Source organism: Cyprinus carpio, chromosome A25, assembly GCF_018340385.1.
Source record: "Cyprinus carpio isolate SPL01 chromosome A25, ASM1834038v1, whole genome shotgun sequence".
Lineage (NCBI taxonomy): Eukaryota > Metazoa > Chordata > Actinopteri > Cypriniformes > Cyprinidae > Cyprinus > Cyprinus carpio.
The window spans coordinates 13,718,012-13,738,486 of record NC_056596.1 but is presented as its reverse complement, the minus strand read 5'-3'; the positions used below and the strand labels follow the sequence as shown (position 1 = coordinate 13,738,486).

General features: G+C 36.0%; 1 protein-coding gene across 1 annotated transcript in view; it reads left to right on the top strand.

Annotated features, from left to right (window-relative positions):
* LOC109112881 (tight junction protein ZO-1-like) overlaps positions 1–20,475 on the top strand; it is a 93,978-nt gene that overhangs the window by 19,108 nt on the left and 54,395 nt on the right. The window contains 2 exon segments of the mRNA XM_042715626.1: positions 5,607–5,648; positions 5,771–5,930. Coding sequence (XP_042571560.1) covers positions 5,607–5,648; positions 5,771–5,930 — 202 coding nt within the window.

Sequence of the window (20,475 nt, the reverse complement as noted above, 5' to 3'; positions counted from 1 at the left end):
AAAGAGATAAAAAAAATTGCATAAATATGTTTTCTTGACAAATCTCTTTACTGTAATATGTGCTTTAAAAATCATTCTACAATAACATTTATATGCATTTAAGCAGATCCTTTTATCCAAAGCAACCTACAAAAGAGAAACTAAAGCAGATTGTTAAAGAGCCAACAATATTTGTAATATTTGTGTCTCTCAATCAGGTAGAAATATTTAAAGGATTAGTTCATCCAAAAATGTTCTGAAAATGTACTCCACCTCAAGCCATCCAAAATGTAGATGTTTTCAATGTCTTAATCAGAACAGATTTGGAGAAATTTAGCTTTACCTCACTCGCTCAGCAGTGGATCCTCTGCAGTGAATGGGTGCCGTCAGAATGAGAGTCCAAACAGTTGATTAAAATACTGTAATCTACAAGTATTTCACACCACTCCAGTCCAACAGTTAATGTCTTGAGAAGTGCAAAGCTGTGTGTTCACAAGAAACAAATTCATCAAGACATTTTTAACTTTAAACCGTTGCTTCTGTCAAAGATATGAGTCCTCTATCCATAATATTGTTTTCTTCAGTGAAAGTTATCTCGTCTGAATCAGGAGAAAAATATGCACAGATCAAGCACTGATTACAAGCCAAAACCACTCTAAACAAATATGTTGGTAGATTTTGATGAGAGACGACAACAGCGGATAGACTTTTCACCGGAGGAATTATTGATTGACTCATACTTTGGCTAGAAGCAATGGTTTAAAGTTAAAACGCTTTATTGATGGATTTGTTACTTGCAAACATGCAGCTGTTCACTTCACAAGACGTTAACTAATGAACTGGAGTGCTGTGGATTACTTGTAGATTATTGTGATGTTTTTATCAGCTGTTTGGACTCTCAGTCTGACGGCACCCATTCACTGCAGAGGATCCACTGCTGAGCAAGTGATGGAATGCTAAATTTCTCCAAATCTGTTTCAATGAAGAAACAAAATCATCCACATTTTGGATGGCCTGATGGTAATTTAATTTACATTTTGGGTGAACGACATTGGGGTAAGTGATTAATGACAAAATTTTCGTTTTGGGGTGGAGTATCCCTTTAAGAATGTGTCATCTTTGAGAGTTGCTACATTCAAGCTTTAAGTGATTAATGACAAAATTTTCGTTTTGGGTTTGTTTATAGGTTTAGGAATGTTTGTGTTTTTGCTGTATGTGATATCAAACAATTGACTCAAATATGAAGCACATCAAGTAACTCTCTGTGGGACGTGACTGTAATAAACCACATCTCATTTGTCTTTGATCAAAGGAAATGTCAGATGCCTCTACAATCATGAAGAATATTTGGCCACATTTAGTGTTTTATTACCAGTGATTTTCTAAACCCTCAGTATCGGCTGTGATGAGCGGAAAAAGAGAAGTTCTGAGAACGGTGTCTGTTCCAAGTCCTGGAAGCACAGCAGATGGTCTTCTTCCCCCACAGTCGTACAAACTATTCCAGAGCTTAGCTTTAACCTGGCGTAATAAAATAGGCGGCAGTTGCCCACCCTGAGGCCTCTTTACACGTGTTTTTTAGCATTTACACACTCTTTTAAACGTGAGCCGGGTGTGCGTTTGACTGATGGGAGCCACAGAGTTCAGAAGAAGCGTCTAGGTCACGTTTCATGCGAATCTCTGGGTTTCCCCACACAGTTTTTGCCCCTCCTTTCCAATAGACAAGTAGAGCACTGATTGAGACTCTCTGTAAGTACCTCTCCTCCATCAAGCTATATAAACGTCTTCGCCTTCCACTTTCATCCCCATCCAGAGTGATTATTTACTTCATTAGCAGTTGATGGTCGTAAGGCAAAATAGAAATCCCTCTCTAGTAAAAATTTCTTGTTCAGCCTGGGCTGAACACACATGACTGCATTTGTTCCTGGCTCTCGCTGTGGTGCCCTTAGGACATTCTGTGCTGGCCAAAGAGAAAATCATATTAACGTTTGTGATAATGGCAGCAAAGATAATGTTGATGGCAGTCATGGATGGTAGCGTAGTGGTCAGCATTGTGTACAGTATTTGTCTAAACTGTGGATATTGACTTGCTGATCATGACTAGCAGTATCCTTTATTTTCTATATCTAATTGTGCCTTTTAGCTTTATGAGGCACTTAGGAAGAAGTCAGGAACTCACAGACTACTCATTTTGATTGTAGACTTTTTGTAGGCTTTTCTTTGTGGCTTTAACAGTGCAAAGCATCTTGTTTGGACAGCACAATTAGCTGGACACTCAGTAGTATCTGTCAGTGTCTGAAAGCTTAGGAAGCTGACTTGTTCCTCACTGTCCTAACAGGCAGTTACTTCGCAGGCAGAATTTGCACATGAAGGTACCTCCTAAAAGTGATTTTGGACAGACTTCTGAGGCAGCATAACAGGTTAGCTAGCTAACTGAATAATAACAGTTTAATGTGACATTTTGAAGGTAACTGTCGTCGTCTTGAGTATTGGAGTCAAGGTTAACTGGTAAGCATTAGCCAGTAATAAAGGCAAAAGTATGAATGGTTATTGTATACATTATGTACAACTGAACAGCATTGTAAAGTATACTCTTTGATAGCATGCACGAACCCTGGCACTCAACACATGCACACTGGAATTTCTCGTTATTAGCGATAACATTGTCTTTGTACAAATTTAAACTATCTTGTGTGTATCTTGTTTCTCACAAGGGCTTATCAAATTAGCCGTTTGTTGGTGCATCTTTAGAAGTTTGGTGTAGTTGTGGTTTGTTTTCCGACTGAGAATAAGAAATATGCATACTATGCTGTGACAAAATGTACATTATTTGCACTGTATGCATACATGTAAAAACCAATATACTTGGGTTTAAGCCACTGATTTTAAACGTTGTTTCACGTCACAGCTCAGGATAGTCGCTAGTGTAGGTCTGTGAACGTTTTTCTGGTGCTGTAAGCTAATTAGCACTGTCAAAATGTCATTAGCTTGTGACTCAAAAAGCCAAGGTGTACATATTTCCAAATCACATCCAAATCCACATTACACCTAAATCACATATATTAGATGAATTATAATGCTAACAGATAGCTTTGTGTACTTGCTTATAGTATATTACTGGTCTTTTGGTACACATTTGTGTAAATGTTTTAAACTCTCCATATATGTGCACACACAGCAGAAATTTTGTCCTTGAACTCGTTCCCAGATGTTTTAAATGTATTAGAGATTAACTGAAGGTGAGACCTCACTTGGTTTCCTCAGGCCAACATCAACCATATTGTCACACTAATGTCTTTGTCCTCTCTTTAGTCTTCCATTCTCTGCCGCTTTCGTTTAATGCTCTAAATTACAATCCAGCATAGGCGTTTTGGACACTTCTTCAATTCCTTTTTCAGTTTAAGGTATTCGTCGAATCCAGAAGCTAGCAACAGCTCAGCAGGCTTCCTTAATCTACCACTTAATATGGAAATGAGGTCTCCTATTCATTGGTGCCCCATTGATACCCATATTATCTACATTTAGTTTACATTATTTTAAAAATAATGTAAGGTTAGTTGGATTGGTTTTACATGCTGTGGGTGTATTGTTGGTTACTGGGACATGATTATGGAATATTATCTGAGCTCGGCCTTTACTTTTTTGTGTAATTTAATGTGAGTGATTTGTGTCTATTATGGATGGACGACTGTGGATATGTGCCAAAATAGAATTTTTCTCAATGAATATCTTGTTTTGCTTTGAAATATGCCGCATTACGTAAGTGAAAAGAGTTGCCAACGTTATGTCACATTGACTTTAAACGAAACTGATTTGTTGAATAAAGCTGGATCTCCAGTTGTGTTAATTTGTTAATTTTATAAATTAAATAAATGTTCATTTTTCATATTAAATGCACTATAGCAGCCAGATTTCCCTCTGTTTTGTTTAAAAAAGCATTTTCCTTCAGAGCCCAGTAGGCAAAATAAAAGCCCCTATAATTCAATTCAATTCAATTCAAGTTTATTTGTATAGCGCTTTTTACGATACAAATCATTACAAAGCAACTTTACAGAAAATTAAGTTTCTACAATATTTAGTAGTAGCTTATCAGTCAGAAAAATCAATAAAAAGACGTAAACAAACAGACGATTAACACTATTAACAGCAATTATGCAATCAAACTTATAGCAAAATGTGGTAGTTCTGTATGTTGTCTCTGGGTTAGCATCATCTGAGGTCCTCTGAGGGGCTGGCATCATCTCTTCTCAGGTGTTCTTGGATCCAGACTGGAGCTTGTGTAAATCCTAGTTAACACGGGATGTAAATCCCGTGGCAAAGCAGAGAAACAAATAGAGACATAATTAGCGTAGCTGCTGTTCCAGCCAAGTAATAAATCCCTTGTTTAAGCAGAGATAAAGATTGATAATTAATTTTTGATCAGATATAACTGCAGTCCAAAATTATGAGATGCATTATTTGAATGCTTGGCCAAAGAGGTGTGTTTTTAATCTAGATTTAAACAGAGAGTTGTGTCCCGAACATTATCAGGAAGGCTATTCCAGAGTTTGGGAGCCAAATGCGAAAAAGTTCTACCTCCTTTGCTATCCTAGGTACTATCAAAAGTCCAGCGTTTTGTGACCTTAGGGAGCGTGATGGGTTGTAGCGTGGTAGAAGACTAGTTAGGTACGCAGGAGCTAAGCCATTAAGGGCCTTATAAGTAAGTAATAATATTTTGTAACTGATACGGAACTTAATAGGTAGCCAGTGCAGAGACTGTAGTATTGGGGTAATATGATCATATTTTCTTGACCTGGTAAGGACTCTAGCCGCTGCATTTTTGGACTACCTGTAGCTTGTTTATTGAGGATGCAGGACAACCACCTAGCAGTGCATTACAATAGTCCAGTCTAGAGGTCATGAATGCATGAACTAGCTTTTCTGCATCAGGAACAGGTAACATGTTTCGTAGCTTGGCAATGTTTCTAAGATGGAAGAATGCTGTTTTTGTAACATGGGAAATATGATTTTCAAAAGACAAGTTACTGTCTAATATAACACCCAGATTTTTTACAGTAGAGGAAGTAACAGTACATCCGTCTAGTTGCAAATTGTAATCTACGAGATTCTGTATAATGTTTTCTGGTCCAATAAGTAATATCTCTGTCTTATCTGAATTTAATAGGGAGAAAATTATTGGTCATCCAATCTTTTACATTTTTAACACATTCTGTTAGCTTAGATAATTTAGAAGTTTCACCTGGTCTTGTTGAGATATATAGTTGAGTATCATCAGCATAACAGTGGAAACTAATCCCGTATTTTCTAATGATATTACCAATATAACTATTTACTTATTTTTACGTTAATATTTCTATTACTGTATTTTAATTTTAATTATCCAGCAAAGAATAACATTGGCTGTCATATCTAAACTAAATAAAATATTAAAATATGTCTCTATAATGAAAGTCAATGACAAATGAGCTGAAATGAGCTTTGTGTTCCAAAGAAGATAGAAGATGCTTAATGACAGAATTTTCAATTTTGTGCAAACTATACCTACTGTAATAAATGTCTGTCTTTTCATTGTTTTTTTTTTGTCATGAAATTCAAAGTATTTCTCTCTTTCTCTTGTGCTTCAATCTCAGGGTCTTCCCCAAACACGACAAAGACAAATACGGGCCTGCAGTGTAAGCATTTTAAACCCCTTTCACTCCATTTCACTAACGAAACTCCATTGGTTGTGCTCATCTTTTTAATGGAGATTAAATGTGCGCCACATTTTAACACACACTATCTGTCACTTTCTTAGTTACTATCCCAAGATCCACAGTTTCATTGCCACCCCAGAAAACATCTCTCTGCTGGAAGAATCTGAGGGATCAGTGCACGGCAAACCATCCCTGCGCAGAATCAAGGGCCGAATCCACCGCAGCAAGAGCCTGGACAGCATCAACCTGCTGGACTCCAATGTGAGTTAAAGACTGCATCCACTGCGTTAATGCTTCCGTGTGTGGTGTGTGGGGATGGGGAGTGTGTGTGGCGTGTTTGTGTGTGCACCAGTGTGTATTCAAATAAGATTGCGCCCATAGATGTTGTGTGTCAGCCCTCAGCATGTAAGTATACATGTATTTGAAAAGCGATTCCATTACTGTGTCTGTACATGTGACTGTTTATTTCTTTAAATGCACATGTACCAGTATGTCTGCATGGCTGCTCTAGGGAATTTCTGCAAGAGTGAACATGACATGCACAATTGTATAAGTCCACTTATTCACAATTATTGCATACATTATTAAAAAGCACACAGCTGGAGTCAATTCAATTCAGTTTCACGAAGCTTTTGTAAAAGTAAATCAGGAGTCAATGGATATCAGAGGACATAATTTAAAGGGACAGTTCACTTAAAAATGAAAACTGTCGTCATTTTCGTAACTTTGTGTCATTCTAAAGTCATAATTTGAGCTTAGAATTCTTTTCTAGATTTTCTTCCATTGAACACTAAAATAGATTTTTTTGCAAAGTTTTCAAACTGCTCTTTTCCATACAATGAAAGTAGTGGGGACCCGGCGATTTTGAGATCCAAAAATGACAAAAAACACCATGAAAGTAATCCGTACAAATCCTGTATTACATTGCATGTCTTCTGAAACCATCTGATAGCATTGTGTGCATAAAAAAAGTAGAAATTTTACTAGCTATTCACAGAAAATCGTTGTTATCTGGTGCAATGAAAGGGAACATTGTCAGAACGCTTTCAGCAAATAATGGCTTACGTTTAGGTTTATTCCTCACACAAAGCTATTAATATGGCTTCAGGGGATTTGGAATATTGTGCACAAGTTGTATGTACTGCTTTTTAGGTAGTTTTTGACAGCTCGACAGCCCCAGTCTTTTGTAATTTTGATGCTCAACAGCCCCAGTCCCCATCCACTTCCATTGCGTGGAAAACATGTTAAGTGTTTGTGTTCCATGAAAGAAAAGAAAATTTAGTACTACACTGTAATTTGTAATTTTGATGCTCAACAGCCCCAGTCCCCAAATTTGAACAGAATCACTGTTAGTGATACTTCGATTCACTGAACGAAACATTTCTGTTGTTTATTGGAGCTCAATAGTCACACATTCACACCCATGTCCCCATCAATACCACATAGACATGAACAACCATTTAATCACTTAATTACCCCTCGTGGAAAACATTTATATTAGAGGGGGGTGGGGGGGGGGGGGGGGGGGGGTAGATAACACCAGTACAGATGTGTGTCTGGAGGTTACTTGCGTTGTGTTTTAACGGGGTTCCCTTTGTTGTCGCTGAAAAGGGGGTTTGAAAGATTGGCTGGAAGTTCAGTAGTCGTTGAAACGTCTTGGGAAGCCCGTGGTTGGGCGTTGGCTAGTGCGGAGTTGTGGCTGAAGTTTCACGGGCAAGTAAAGTTTGACGAGACTAGGTGTGTTTTCTTCTCATCGTGGCTAAGTAGCGTCAGGCGTGCAGGCCGAAGCACGCTGGAACGCACCGCGCTCAAAGAACGCTAAAAGTGATGACAAAATGACTAAAATAAAAGCAAAGCTAAAAGCTAAAGCTAGATAGCCAAAGCTCAAAGCTAAAAGCTAAACGAAGCTTGTCCTGAGATATTTAAACTGGCCTTTTGGCCACACCTCAAATGTTGTCTGCACTGCATTGGTCTGTACCCACCCATTCATAAAGCATATGTTATCTTACAGCTCGTGGTCCGAATTTGAATACTGTCTTTTCAGTGTGTTGCGAATTGTCTGTCCCACCACTCAAAATCATAATGTATCTTATCAAGCTACGTGGTCCGAATTTTCCGCTCTTGCAGGGATAATTTGGACATGATTCCCTATACCAAGAATATGATACATTTGACAAATAACTAATGGTCAGAAACCGTTTCAAGCAAGAAGATCGAACACACACATACTAAACATGAATATGATCCCTTAAGCTATTCAAGAGTTATTTAAAAAGACATACACAATAAGTGATTAGAAACATTAATATCAAATGTGTCGGTACATAAATGATATGGAGTTATCCATTTAGAAGTCTTTTTGAGTTTCATTTTGGTGCATATATGCATTGGAAGGCATTCTGTTGCCATTCTGGGGAGTAAGGATATGTCCTGTGGAGACCAGAGGGGTTAACAGGTCTCCGTAGGAATTCAGTCTGTGGCTTTACAGACTGTCCATCGCTTCGATTACTTGCCCAAATTGAGACAATCTCTTCTTCGAATTGAAATTGTCAATAATTGTTCTAATGGTGTTAATGTGAAAGCTGTTCTGTGAAAGAGTTGGTTACCAAGACTGTGGTAATCCTCGAATCTTTAATTTGTCTGGTTCACGCTACAACACAAGTGTGATTAAATGGTGATAGAATTGGCACTTTTTGGGGGGGTGAACTATTCCTTGCATTCTGTGCATTTAATCTAACTCTAAATGTGAGTCTGTCATGTTCACCCTGTGCAGACTGTCTGAATGCCTTATAGATACTTCATGGGCTCATACTTAATGCAGCACCTTACTGAATCTGATTCCTGCACTGGGATGCCCCGGAGTGGGTTTCCGTTTGCATATAAAACACCTGGGATTTGAAGTACATCAGGATGTCTCACAAATTGCTTCGCCTCCTCTGAGGAAATGCACTCTAACATGATTATCATTCTAATGAGCTTTGAATGGGCCTTCCATGAGTAAATTCCACTTGTTTGAGTCTCTCGCACTTTGCAATTATGGATGAAATTATGTCTTTCTGGTTGAACAGGGGTTTTCTCAAGGGAAAATCTCAGTTGTCAGATGTTTTTCCAGTTCATTATAAAAATGCTTCCTGTGGATTCTGTTTGAATAGGTTTGTTTGTACTTAAACATCTTAGCCTCTCAGAGTTACATAATGTTACCATGCAATGCCGCAATCAGATTGTACATTATGTATTCACTGATGTCTTCATGTTATTGTAAAATTATTCCACAGCGCTTTTGTGAGCTGAATTTAGACTAGAGCATCATTTATCATTTCTGACTAACAAAACTGAAAATAATACAAATTTTATGCATGCATAGTGTATTGTCTTGTTGGCTAACAAATGATTGAAAGTGTATGCATAAACATCTGCTTTAGTCACTTTAGTCTAGTGCTACTCTTGCAAATATTAATATATATATATATATATATATATATATATATATATATATATATATATATATATATATATATATATATATAAACTAAGATTAATTTCATAATTAGCAACTAACTGAATTAATGTTTTTAGTTGAAGTGCTAAAATTCGAAAAACTAAAATTATAATAATTTAAAGCTAAAAATAATAAAACTAATAAAAAAAATGACCAAAGCACAGCGACACAGAAGCCTCTGCAGTGACTGACAGGCTAAAGGCGGCCGGGTTAGTTCAGTGCCAAGTGACTGAGCAAATGTGCTTTTCAACAAAGCTTCCTCCAAAAAGGCTGTCGGCTTTAGTGAAGTGAGTTTGAGCGTTTCATTAAACCCCTTTAAAACGCTGTTGCTCTGCCTGTGCTTAAAATATCTGGCCTTTCCAGAACATCTCAGTGAAATAAGTGGGTATCACCGCCCAGGTCCCTGCTCTTTAATACTGAACATATTTCTCTTTTAACAGAACACACAGGCACACACACGCACACACACGTACACAGGCTGGTGGAAAGTTGCTGACTGGGCTCGAATGCCAACCGCAGCTGATGAGAGTAACGTTCCGGCACACAGTGAGCAACACTTGAGTAAAGACCTCTCTACTGCTGCCACTCGCTCTACTGAAAGACAAAGCAGAGAAAAACACACAGAGCCACCCACTGCAGAGAGTGGGTGAGTTTGGTTGCTAGGCTGTTGCTACATGTTTGTTTACTAAGGTGTCCTAGGTATTTGATAGAGCTTTGCTTGGTGGTTTCTAAAATTTGATTCATGAGTGGTTGTTTACTGGCCCAGGTGTTACACTTAATTGATTTTAAAAGCATTTAATTATTCGAGTTGATCACATGGTGCAAGGTGAGTTATGCATGACTCTCAATAATAATACTATTATAATGATATGTTACAATAATTATAATGATGGTTGCTAATGAGACTATTAAAGAATAAAGCGGATAGAATATGTGGATGAAATAGCTCAGATAATTTAGTCTTGGAAATATTCAATAAGAAATGGTTGAGGTTTTAAAAGATCTTAATTTTGATCGCAGATTTAAGCATTCCCTGTTGAAAAAGCTTCTTAAACCAGCCTAAGATGGTTTGCTGGTCTTCGCTCACATCTTGTGTCAGCAATTTTCAGCTAGTCAGGCTAGGAGACCAGTTGGATGCCCAGATAAATACCAGGTTGGAAGACTAAGACCACTTAGGCTGTTATAAGCATTTTTTTTTCTGCAGCGTTGCCGAATCTATGGAGCCCCTAAAGGGACACAGTAATGACAAAAATGAAAAAGGAAGAAGTGCTTTTGTGTTGTCTTGCAAAATGCTTGAGTTCCCCTAAAAAAAATTTGCGTTCACTCGCAAGACTTTAGTGTTCCCCTAAGAAACTTTGAGGTCGCTCGAGAAACTGCGTTCATTTGCAAAACTTAGCGTTCACCTGAGAAACATTTGCCTTCCTTTGAGAATCATTGAGTTCAGTGGAGAAACTTTAACTTTCCTTGAGAACCTTTGCAAAAACCCCCATGAAACTTTGCTTCTGAACGCAAAATGTTTGCGTTCCCCAGAGAAACTACATTCGCTTGCAAAACTTTTTTGTAATGGAAATATGAAACATTATATTTAAGTTTCTTGTCAGAATGTAATACTTTTGTGATAGAATATGAAAGAGGTTGAGATTTTGAGATCCCTTTGAAACTCTAAAGGAAACATATGAGATAAAAATATTGTATAAAATGTCTACATTTACTGTCTATTTAATCTCATCACCCTCTAGACAGAATAATTGAATTGTTACTTTGCAAATTAACTTTTTTATTTTTATCATTATTTCTCGAAGTTAAACAGTAAAAGATGAGCAGTAAAAGCAGAGCAGGAATTGATCTTGTCAGTCTATAATGGAGTGGACAGTAAAAAAAAAAACACAATATTGTGCCGAATAAGCTGCATATGAAGCATTCGTGACCCTGATGTTTTGATTTTGATTTTAGTTTGAAGTCATGGCGTTTGGCAGGGAGCACACTCCTGCTGTCATTTGCGTTGGCGAATGCCAGTCATTGCATCACATAACTCTGGTCAAGCGAGACTCTCTCACTTCCAGTCATTCCTTCTATCCATCTCTTCATCTCATCTCATGATCTCCTTCCTCTCCTTTTTGCCAATATCAGCTCTCCACCTCTCATCTCCATTCAGTCACTCCATTCACTTTTTTTTTTCATTTCATCTTGAAAGCCAATACTAAAGGCACATGAGCAGAAATTATTACAGAACGTAAATTGATATCGCTACCATTTTGCTGTGCTTCAGTAACCCCTCCGAGGCTTTTCACGCTTTTCTAGGCTAATTGTAAAACACATTAGCCATTTTTGCAATGCATATTCATTCATTCTCCTGAATTCCTGTGAACAAGAGGGTTATATCTTTATAAAAAAAATAATAATAATAATCTGTTATTTACTCACCCACATGCCATTCCAAATCTCTGAGACGCTCTATTTCTTTGCAAAAGGTGATTTATTTTTATTTATTTATTTTTTTAAGAATGTCCTGGCTACTTTTTTTCATTTGATAAAAGTGAATGGGGACTGCGGCTGCAAAAATGCGATCAGCCATGTTTTAATGTGTCTAATAAGTCTAGTGTGTTTTTACTACTTAGTAGTACTACTTATTATTACTGTTTAGCGTCATAATACCTAGAATATAGTGCACAAGTTGTATGAAACACTTTAATGGTGCTTTTTGTGTCCTTTTGTAGCTTGACAGTCCCATTCTCCATTTATTTTCATTATATGAAAATCATTGGTCAAGGTATAAGGCCACAAGTTCACAAAATGATCATAAATGTTTTATAAAAGAAGTAAATCTGACACTGTATTTGAATTTTTTAGGTATTTGAGGAATTATTATTATTTTTTTTAACTTATTTATTTATACTAGGCATCCCTACTGTGAAACCCCATTTACAGAAGTGTGCAGTGTGTGTCTGTGTGTTGTGTATATGTGTGTTCAGTGATGTGGGGTGAAAAACCATAATATGCCATAACAACATCATCATTTCACGAAGTAAACCTTTCAAGGACAAGTGGCAGTGTCCTTTTTTATCACTTTTTTTCAAGTTGTTCAGTAGGAGACAATCCAAGAATGTCAGCCCTGTTACCTTGATTTTATACAGCAAAGATCTCATAGTTAAAAAGTGGATATTTGTAGAAATAACAGCATTAAACTCGAGTTGTCAACCCTGTTACCATTCTAAGAACACAATATCATATCAATGTATGAATTTAAATTGAGCTGTGTCATCTCAGGCCAAATTCATTTTAATTTATACTGAGACATTATTATTTGCTCAGAAAAGTAACAGGGTTGATAGTAAATACATTATCTATACCGATTGTATAAAATGTATAAAGATAACCATTTCAGTTTACCACATTGTGGATGCCCATATGTTCGGTGTGAGTCAATTCATGTGTTTCTGGTGGTGGTGTGGCAGTGTTGTGTGTGTGTATGCATGTGCATTATGGTTGGTTTACCGGAGCCAGAGGGGCCCCGCTGAGAGCGATCCAGCTGTCAGGTCAGAGTCTAAAAGTCAGGAGGTCCATGTGACCACGTGTGCTCCCTCAAGCCATCTCAGGCTTCAACATATGGAGCAGCACTTTAAGAATTAAGTCTGCAGATATTACACAAACTTCTAGTAACAGACTGCACATGCTATTGCATTTATTAAGTGTTATGTTTGCCGTGAGGTCATTGTTTTTAATGACCTGTTGTTACTCTGCTTAATAAAACAGCACCTTTAGGAACATAAGGGGAACTACCTGACTTAATATACAGTATCTATGAAAAATTACTTTGACGCCAGTTAAAAGTCATAACCAAAATGGCTCAAAAAATGAGAAGCTACTGGGAAAAGCTCCTTTTTGGCATCAGTGGTTTACTGGTGATAGAATTCCTTGTATGTTTTTATTCCAAGATACAGCCTGCAGTCTGACAGCTCTTTAATAGGATCTTGCTGACTCCACTGTCAGTACATATTTATGTCATCATTAATTTATACTGGCCCATTTTTACTTTATTAAAATTATGTAACATGATAACTGCCTCTGTGGTAGAAGCAACTCATGTAGGTTTTTTTTCAAATAGTTGAAGTTTTCATGGTTCATGTAGAGATTGGTTTTTCATGAATGATTCTGTCACGTGACAAAGAAAGAAAGGCCCTGGAATCATTTGTTTTGTTTCTGGTTGCATTATAATGATTTTCTATCAAATTTATTGATTTTTTTTTTTTTTTTCATATTATCTAATTTATTGTTAAAATGAACAAATGACTTAAACAAGAGTTAGTTCATTTGCTGAACAAGATTGAAGAAGCAATTCAGTCAAATTATCCTTGCATTAAATGGTCAGTTCTTTAAATTCTTAAATGGTCATTTCAAGAAGAGAAGTACTTAGGTTTTATTGATGCCGGAGGATCTTATTGACACCGTTGTTTAGCTATACTCACCTCCCTTTGTGGCAGAGAGTGAGTTATGTGCAGAAAACGCTTCTGCAGTAGAATCTGTCTATAACAGGAATAATTTGTTGAGAACATGTTCCTTGCCAAAAACATCAGCATGTGTTCTGAAAGGACACATTCAAATAAATAAAACAAACTATATAATTTGTCAGAGCCTATTCTGTTCCACAGAGTTTGTGTTTTATTTCAGGCCTTTAAATTCCTTTTAAACAACACATTGCTCTGTTGACAATACATTTCAGTTAATAGGAAAAGGGAGTGAACTGATTCCTGAAGATAAAATCTAGAGATCCAATCCTTGTCCTCTTGGTTTGCTAGAGCGGCACATGTGAAGGTCATCTGCTTCTATCTGACTCCCAGCATTCTTCAATACATACATTACAATATGTAGAGGACAAATCCTGTAAAAAATAAATAATTTAAGAATGAAATACGAGGACATACAAATGATAAATTAGTTCAATATAGTTGGGGAAAAAGGAAAAAACTTTATATATTCATAAAGAAAATGATTTATGAACACATAAGTGGTAAAGGGAAAAAAAAGTTTATTTGTTTCATGTTTTAACATTTATTTTTGAATGTACATTAATTTCTGTGTGTATCACTGTTTGTCTTAATTTATGTAATTTTGTATTTATTTATGTATATGTATATTTATGTATATGTCTTTTTGCAGGTTATATGCAGTATTTATTTGATATCTATTTTATGAAATGGCTATTTAAGAGATAATGCATCATAACGTTAATCATTCATAAAAAAATAGCTTAAAGTTTTTGGTTTTTAGTTTTTTTTCAGGGTTATTATTGTTTGCTAAAACAAAAAAAAACATATTAAGCATCTTTGTTACTTTAAATGTTAACTGAAATAAAATACTTTCATTTAGTTTAACTTGAAGTACTAAAATAATTAAACTTAACATTAAAAATAAATTATAAACAATAAAAAGAATCTAAAAATCATAAAAAATGAAATGTAAGAAAAGATTAAAAAAATGGCAGAAAAAAAATCAAACTTTAAAATTAAAGTAAAATCTGAAAATATAAACATAAAATTCAAATTAACATGAATATAAATTCAAAATAAAATTAACAAAAAACGATAATAGTATATAAATTATACTAAAATAACATGGGTTGTTGTGAATGACTGCCTTTGCCAGTTTCCCACATGCTCTCTGGTGAAATAAAGGCTCAGCTGTAAACACCAGTGATGATATTGGCATCCATGCTGGATTTATGACTAAAGGATTCTGGAATCCAAGCCCAGTTTAGGGAAGAAGATCAGCTGGGTTTCAGTCATCAACACGGCTCTGTGGCTCAGGTGTGAACGATGTGCAAATGCATCCTAAACTGGTCCAAAAAAAAATAAATAAATAAATAAAATCAAGCTGGTGTGTTTTTTCACGACAGTGTGCACACAAGAAACTAAATCAGTCTAAAATCTCAGATGACTTATGCTATTGATCTATTACTGATCAGCAGTCAGAACGGAGCACAAACAGATTCGATTCTGTAGATTTTTAACTTCTCGGGTACAACGCTCAGAGTCCCTGTCTAGCGGATGAGGTCACTGTAGTGATCTGCTAATAGCAGTTGGAGTTGATGAGTAGATTTTGGTGAGCGTTTAGCTAAACATCTACTACTGACCCCACACCACCACCACCAGCCCGCGTTGTTGTTAATTTGCTCTAATGGAATTGGTATTAAGCCCCCTGGAGATCTCAGACACAAAGGCTCAGACTGAGTGATGCTTCACCGGGTTATCTTTGTGTGGAGGTTCACTTCTAATGTCACTGGACCTCATGCATGAAACACAAGCATAAATCAATTTTTACCAAATTTACACATTCAGTTCAGTCCGACATGGTATGAACTGCAAGGATGGTTACACCAACAATAAACAAAGAAGTTAAATCATTTCATGTTCCACACACGAGGTCCAGTGTGTGCAGTGCTTGCAAAATATTTGACAGGAATAATATGCTTTATGCCATTACAAATTATAATATAATATAATATACAAACACAGACACAGGGATACAGGGATTATTTTTTAAATAATTTCATATTAATATTTTAATATTTAAAGTACAGTTAAAAGTAAAAATAAATGTGCATGTGATTTTGGCAAGTTTATATACATCAAAATACAGTAAGCTGTAAAACTCTAGATATTGCCAGTGGTCATTTTAAAACCTATATTAGTCAACAGCTCCTAACAAGAGTACTGGCATGAACATGGAGATAAGCATTTGATGCACTGCAATTTCGCCTGAGGATTGTGTGTGTGTGTGTGTGTGTGTGTGGGTTTTACCAAAAATCTGCTGGACTTTAGCCACAGCCACATTTATTTCATCCACTACATTGATCATCTCTTTGTTCATGTGATGTTGTGTCATTTCAGCCTTTAATGTGGTCTGTGTGTAGGTGTCAGTGCGGTCAGTGTGTGTCGGGCTGAGCTTGTTTATGCTGCGTTTCATGTGTGATCTGCATGGAGCTCCCACTGAGCCGCCATATGCTGCTGAGACTAGAGCATCTCCTCTTCCGGGCAAACCTGTGGGTTACAGCGAGAACGACTGCACACGCCAAAACACATTCACGCTCATATCGAATGAGATTTTAGATTTTTTGATCCTGCACAGACAGTTTGTCTTTTTGAAGGACATAGCTTTGCCAAGGTAAAATGATCATTTCTCTTCACAATACACTTAGGCTTATTGCAAGCATATTTTAATTCATATTTTAAGTGTTTTCTGTTTCAAAGATAGCAAGCATAACCCATTTAGATGTAAAATTACAAAAATATACAATAAAAACACAAATGCATTTGTTCTTGTGGTGCTTCGAGTAGGGAATGAACTCTCTCTATCCTCTAAAGTTAATTTCTGTGTGAAAGGCGCTGTGTTTGTGGAGTGAGGTCATCACATCAGTCCTCCTGTAGAGGGCAGAGTTTCCCATTCAAACAGACAAGAGAGATGTGACCTCCCTGCTCAAGCTGTTCTCTGAGGGATGCTGGCTTATAGAATAGCATTAGCCACACCTTCCTAAAGCAAGTTACATAACAGCGCTTGTTCTTTCATGGTTTATCAAGTGCTTACTTTGAAAGAGCACTGTACATTGTCATATAGATGGAGAATATCAGGAGATTGCTGTTACAGTATCACACTGAGTTTATGATGGAGAGTTTGTATAAGAGGTTTTTCCACTTTTAAAGGGATGTACGGTTTCATAAGTGGTCTACTATTTAGTGTTTAGTGACAAAATATCAAATATCATTTATTCGGCCTCTTATCACAGAGTAAGGCTGAAAATATATTATTTTACAGTTTTCTATAGTGTAATGCATGCTATGTCAATATGCATTGAAATATGAATACCATTTTATTCTTATGAAAACACCCTAGATGGTTTGAAGAACGCTTACATGGGGTAGGCTATGATCTTGTGAGTGCTGGAGATGTACCTTGAACTACTACTGGGTCTTGGCTCCTCAGCATAAAACTCAGCAAAAATCTGAATGAGTGGATGCCAATTTTACTTACCATTGTTCATTGGCCTTTTTTGTACTATTCAGAGGCTCCCACGTGAGACCCCATTCATCAGTATTGAAGTAATGTCTCTGTTCCCTCCATCAGGGAACAAGGGTTACGTATGTAACCAAGATGTTTCTGCACAGCTGTGGTGTTCTGGGTGATTTATAAGGTGTTTTGTGTAGTTGTTACAGGTGCTGTAGGTAATTGCTAGAATGTCAATAGCTGGTTGTAAGGGAGTTAATGGCAGTTGCTAAGGGTGTACTGGCTGGTTGCTAGGATGTTCTGGGTAAATGCTCCTTTCACTAAAGTTTTCTGGATGGTTGTCATGGCATCCTGGGTGTTTTTCTAAAGTTTCTATATGTTGCTAGAGCATAATATATAGTATATATATATATATATATATATATATATATATATATATATATATAATATAATATGACTCTGGTTTCTCCTCCATTGTCAGTGAGCTTTTTATCACATATCTTCAACTCTAAATCAAGCCTTTTTTATGATTTCCAGATGTGTCATTCCTGAAAAGGCAAGGTTGTCCTTTACTGTCATGCCGATAGATGTTCATATGAAGGACATTCATGGCCATATAGGAAAACATCATTCATGTTTATGGGACTGAAGAAAACAACTTAAAGTGATTGTGGACTTGTGCCTGTAATTGCTTCCTGTCGATTAAATCTCAGTAATTCATTTTCCAACCTGAAATTCCAGATTTTCTATGTAACAAGGTGTTTTTTTTTTTTCTAGTTATATACACTTGATTACATAATTTGTGAGTAAGGACATGACATGAGGCTTTTTCTTAGAATGGGACATGTACAGGAAGAGACATTTTTAATGCACCTGTCACTTTGTGAAGAATGACTTACTCTGTGTTTGCCGCTGCCCTCTGGTGACTTACGTAACCCTCTTGGACACACACACAGAAACTACTTAGCTTCCCATCTCTGCTTTCTCTTCATTTCATCTGGACGGAGACTGGAACATCTAGACCTTCTCTTAAACATAAACCTATATACATATGTGTATATATATATAAAATATTAGTAATTTGTAGTAATCACTTTTTAGTAATTTTTTTAGTTTTTTTTTTTATTTTTTTTTATTATTTTTTTGTTTTTTTTTGTTATGTTTTTTTCTTATTTTATATTTCTCTCTTTCTCTCTCTTCTAAGTAATTCTCTCTCTATCTTTGCTTATAAAATATATTTTAGTATATATATGAATAATATGTATTTTAGTATTGTTTATGAAGTAATATAGTTTTTATTTCTATTTTGAATTAGTCTTTCTTTATTTTCTAATTTTCATTTTACTTTACTTTTTAGTAATTTTATTATGCTCTTTTTTACAATTAAGATTTAATTTCTGTTTATTTTGGTTTAAGATTTAGTTTTAGTGAAGTTTTAGTTTTAATTTATTTCCAATTAGTAATTTTCGTTATTAAACATAAAATTATTATTAGCTTCTAATTTTCAAGCTTGTCGTCTAATATTAACATTTTATTTCAACTTTATTAATGTTTAAAATAGTTTTAGTTAAGCTTAATAACCCCTATTAAAAGTACATTACATGTGTTTTTAACCCCAATGCTCATGATCATACTTGGATGGTGCACTATATAGTAAGCCAGAATGCATAGTACATGTAGTGTAATTTCAGACAGGTAGGTACAGTTTGAAGGTACATTACAAATTCGCTGTATTCCCACTCAATTTGCGTTCCTATCCTTCAAACTTTCCATCAAAGCTTTCTGTAGTGTGTTTCGAATCGATACAGGTCAACCTTCAACATTCATGCCATTTGGATTTCCATGCAGGCCTCCTCAAAGTCAGACTACGTTTGCTCTCCTCTCAGTCTTTCGGACAGTATAAACCCCAAATCGCTGTTCGGCGGTTTTGGAGACTATATGTGGATTTTGATGGATAGGAAGGCAGAAAGAAGTGGATATTGAAGCATAAATTCATCTTCTCAGACACAAGCACATGTCTGCTTTTAAAGACTGATGCATCAATGAAAATTATGACATCATATTGACTGTTACTCCACAAGACCAAAGCATCTTCTTCAACCTGTAGAATATATTTCCTGTAGATTGTGGGTGTACCACGCTGATGGAAAGAAGATAAAAATAATAATATGGACTAAATCATTCCCCTGTGAGCTATCGACAGGCCAGTAAGCACAAAATGAGTCTTCTCAAGATCAATTGCTTAATTGCTTTACCGTATAAGAGCTGATGGGACAAAATTCTGTCTAGTAAGACCTGCTTGTCCAATACTGGTGAAAACACAAATCGAAAAGGGGCAAAAATCGAGTGCATAAGCTTCATTAGTTACCTTCTGCTCGCTGCTTTGACTAGACATTTCTAAAATATTGATGTTTTGTGAGTCTTAATGAATGGATGGAAAAAGTGAAGAAACCACGGAGGACGTCACACTATTCGGGGTCTATTTCATTTAAGATGCTGCCTTAATAGAAATGTGCCTGTATAGTAGACAACAAGGAAGTTTAAGGTTTTGGAATAGACAACTTGGCCTAGACTGTACATTTTAAAATGTATGTATGCTAAAGTTTCATTTTAATTCATTGGACTTTAAGGAGGACATTAGCATTCAGCTTCCAGGCTAACACATATGGACTAAAAGCTACAAAACCCTAATTAAAACCTTTGTTTTTAGAGAATATATCTTGAATTTTGAGTTTGTTACTCAGTGTGTTTTATTACTTCATTGGGAAATTCATTTTGTTGTTTTTCTAACAATTTAATGAGGTTTATGTGTAAAACAGGAAGGAAAAAAACATTTGTAAATGGGATAAATATAATAAAATCATAATTCAGGGATATTCTCTGAAAACAAGTTTCATTATCTTACACAATTTTATTTCTTAATTAAATATTTGCATTGAGTATATTTAGATAAAAAATTGTGATTGCTAGAATTATTATTATTATTTATTTTATTTATTTATTTTATTTTTTTTACAGCATATTAGTATGTTGGTTTAGTCAAAAACAGGTTATTTAATTAGCTGTCAGACCTAAAATTAAATTTATGATCATTAACTAGACTAAATGAGAGCTGATGTTCTCTCTGATTTCAGCTCATGCTGCCTTTAGGCACACATGGCAAAGCTGTCTTTTATAAAATCCTGGATTTCTTTCCCCAAACGCTCCCCCAGAGACTTTTGCTTACTAGACTGTTTTGCGCTTCTGTTTGGTGATTCAGAGCAGCTCAGTGCCGAGTGCTCTGTAATAGACTTGAGAAGCGCCCAGCAA